Source organism: Eimeria mitis, genomic scaffold, assembly GCF_000499745.2.
Source record: "Eimeria mitis Houghton genomic scaffold, Emh_scaff6899, whole genome shotgun sequence".
In the NCBI taxonomy this organism is placed as follows: Eukaryota; Apicomplexa; class Conoidasida; order Eucoccidiorida; family Eimeriidae; genus Eimeria; species Eimeria mitis.
In genome coordinates, this window is record NW_024015868.1 from 1 (window position 1) to 2602 (window position 2602).

The 2602-nt window shown below is 53.8% G+C and overlaps 1 protein-coding gene across 1 annotated transcript; it reads right to left on the reverse strand.

Annotated features, from left to right (window-relative positions):
- Positions 1-85: 85 nt before the first annotated feature.
- Positions 86-2238, reverse strand: EMH_0089610 (kelch motif domain-containing protein, putative; the record flags this gene model as incomplete). Its single annotated transcript, XM_038022971.1, has 2 exons — positions 86-1322; positions 1610-2238. 2 exons carry the CDS (start codon positions 2236-2238, stop codon positions 86-88), a joined length of 1866 nt encoding a protein of 621 aa, XP_037878825.1.
- Between the last annotated feature and the right edge of the window lie 364 nt (positions 2239-2602).

A 2602-nucleotide genomic window follows, 5' to 3' on the forward strand; every position in this document is an offset into this window, starting at 1 on the left:
CTGCTGCTGCTGCTGCTGCTGCTGCTGCTGCTGCTGCTGTTGCTGCTGCAACAAGGTTGGCGGTGTGTTGTGTATTTGTTTGTGGCTATCGTTTGTCAGTCTCTTCTGTCTCTGGCGGTGCTGCTGCTTTTGCTGCTGCTCCTGCTGCTGCTCCTGCTGCTGCTTTTGCTGCTGCTCTTGCTGCTGCTCCTGCTGCTGCTGTGGTTGATGCCTCAGATGATTCATCAGCAGTTGGTGCAGCGTTTGTCTGTGTGCTGCCAGCAGCAGCATCATTTGTTCCCGCTGCAGCAGCAGCAGCAGCAGCAGCTGGTGCAGCAGCAGCAGCAGCATCAGCAGCAGCAGCAGCAGTTGCCGATACACCCGGTGCTGCATGCGTTTTTCTATTGAGTGCTCTGAGTCTATGTGTATTTTTTTTTTTTTCGTGTGTATTATTTTTTTCTGTTTCTTTTTCTTCTGTTTGCTGCTGCGACAGTATACGCTCGCTCTGGTCCTTAAGAGATAAAAAAGCAGCAGCAGGGGCCTCCCCCAGCTCCACCTTGTCTTCTGCTTCTGCGTATTCTCTCTGAAAGGATAAAGCTGTAGCAGCAAGACAACCCTGAGCCAGTGCATGCAGAGCCCCTATATGTATTTGTACACGCGCCAGCAGCCTGCGGCCGAAGCCCCGTGCTGCTGCATGCGGTACAGCCGGCACCGCGAAGCCTAGGTTCTGTGCTATGGTTCTTAGGGGGCCCCCCAGGGGGCCCCCCGTCTCTGCATCGTGTATAGTTAGTGGGGTAGGGAGAGAAGAAGAGTATGGAGAGGGGCCTGATGATCCTGCTGCTCCTGATGCTGCTGCTGCTGCTGCTGCTGTTGCTGATGCTGCTGCATTTGCTGCTGCTGCTGCTGCTGCTGCTGCTGCTGCTGCACCTGCAGGGGGTAATGGGGGCTTAAAAGATACAGGAGAGATACTGGTTTCATGGGGAGAAACAAAAGAAAGAAAACGCCAAAGATGTCTGCATGCATCGAGCTGCAGCGCAAACAGCTGCAGCAGCCGCGGCAGCACATGCCGAGCAAAGAAAGATAACCCTCTTTTGTTTTTATTGAATCTATCTCTAAACATAAGATACCTAGACACCGTAGCTATGTATCCTGTTGCTTTTGCTGCTGCTTCGGCACTCAGAGAATCGAGGGCCCCCAGTATAGATACAGGCAATATGTTGTTTGCTGCTGCAGCACGAAACGCACGCAGGTGCTCCTTCATCGCCCCGTGCAGCCGCAGCAGGTCAGCAGGAGCAGCGCGGATGTTTCTATCCGGCTTCTGCTCCATGTAGTCCTGCAACATCCTGCAGCAGCACCAGCAGCACCAGCAGCAGCAGCAGCAGCAAGAGCAGCAGCAGCAGAAGATGCAGCAGCAGGAACTGTGCTGGGAAAGGGGAACATGTTTCTGCTTTCTATGTGGGCTTGTATGCACTATGTTTGCGTCTCTGAATACAAACTAAGCGAGAACAACAACTGCTGCTGCTGCTGCTGCTGTTGCTGCTGCTGCTGCTGCTGGAGCAGCTGTTGCACTGCTGTAAACGTATATAAGTAAAAACAAATAAAAAAGAAAGAAGAAAGACAACGAACTTACTTTTTTGTTGTGGGGTATTCAGTAACAATCTTAAGAGCCCGGCTATCTGCTTCCTCATCAGTGCATGCTTCTCTCTCTGCAGCAAAGCGAGCAATAGGTAGCTGCGCCGCCAGCAGCAGCCGCGCGGCGCTGCGCACCCCCTGAGCATCGTCACCCGGCAGCCCCAGCATGTCCCGGGCTACCCCTATCTGCTCGTGCAGCGGCACCCACATTCCTTCTCTTGCATCGTCAGAGGCGAGAGACGTTGATAGGGCCCCCGCAGCCTTTCTACCCATCTCATACAAAGCACCCAGGGCCCCCGCGCCGCCTGCTGTATCGGTACCCCCATCACCCCCATCACCACCAGAACCAGAAAGCAGCTGAGATACAAAAGGAGCGACAGAAGAAACAAGCTGAGATAGCTGATCAGATAGACCCGATTGAGGGGGAAAGCCTGAAGAGGAACCAGCATAAGAAGTATCTGTAGAGTCTGTAGCTGCTGCGCAGAACAATATGCTGCTGCTGCTGTTGCTGCTGCTGCTGCTGCTGCTGATGCTGCCACCGCCAAATAGGAACAGCACGGCAGCTGCGGCGCCTGCCGCTGCTGCTGCTGCTCCCCGCCTAGAGCGGGTTGCTGCGACTCCCCCCATCACCTGAGCCCTCAGCTGCTGCAGGTGAAGCAATAAAAAGAGAGAAGAAGATACAGCGCGAGATAGAGAGGGGCCCCTGAGAGGCTGCGGTTACCGAGCAGAGCAGCCCGAGCCAGGAAGAAAAGAGGGGGGGTATGCGGAGCTGCACTGGAGCTGAAAGGGAGAGAAGAAGATTAAAAAAGATTTATTCATTTAAACCAAAGTAAGAGGAAAGCAGAAAAAGAAGAAAAAGAAAACGCAATGGCAGAAGGTGCACGGAGCGCTCGGCGCCCGCGGATGCATATGATGAGTGGAACGCATGCAAGAGCTTGCCGACGAAGGAACCTGATGCTATCGAGTCACCTGCACTATAGTTTTTTTTTTT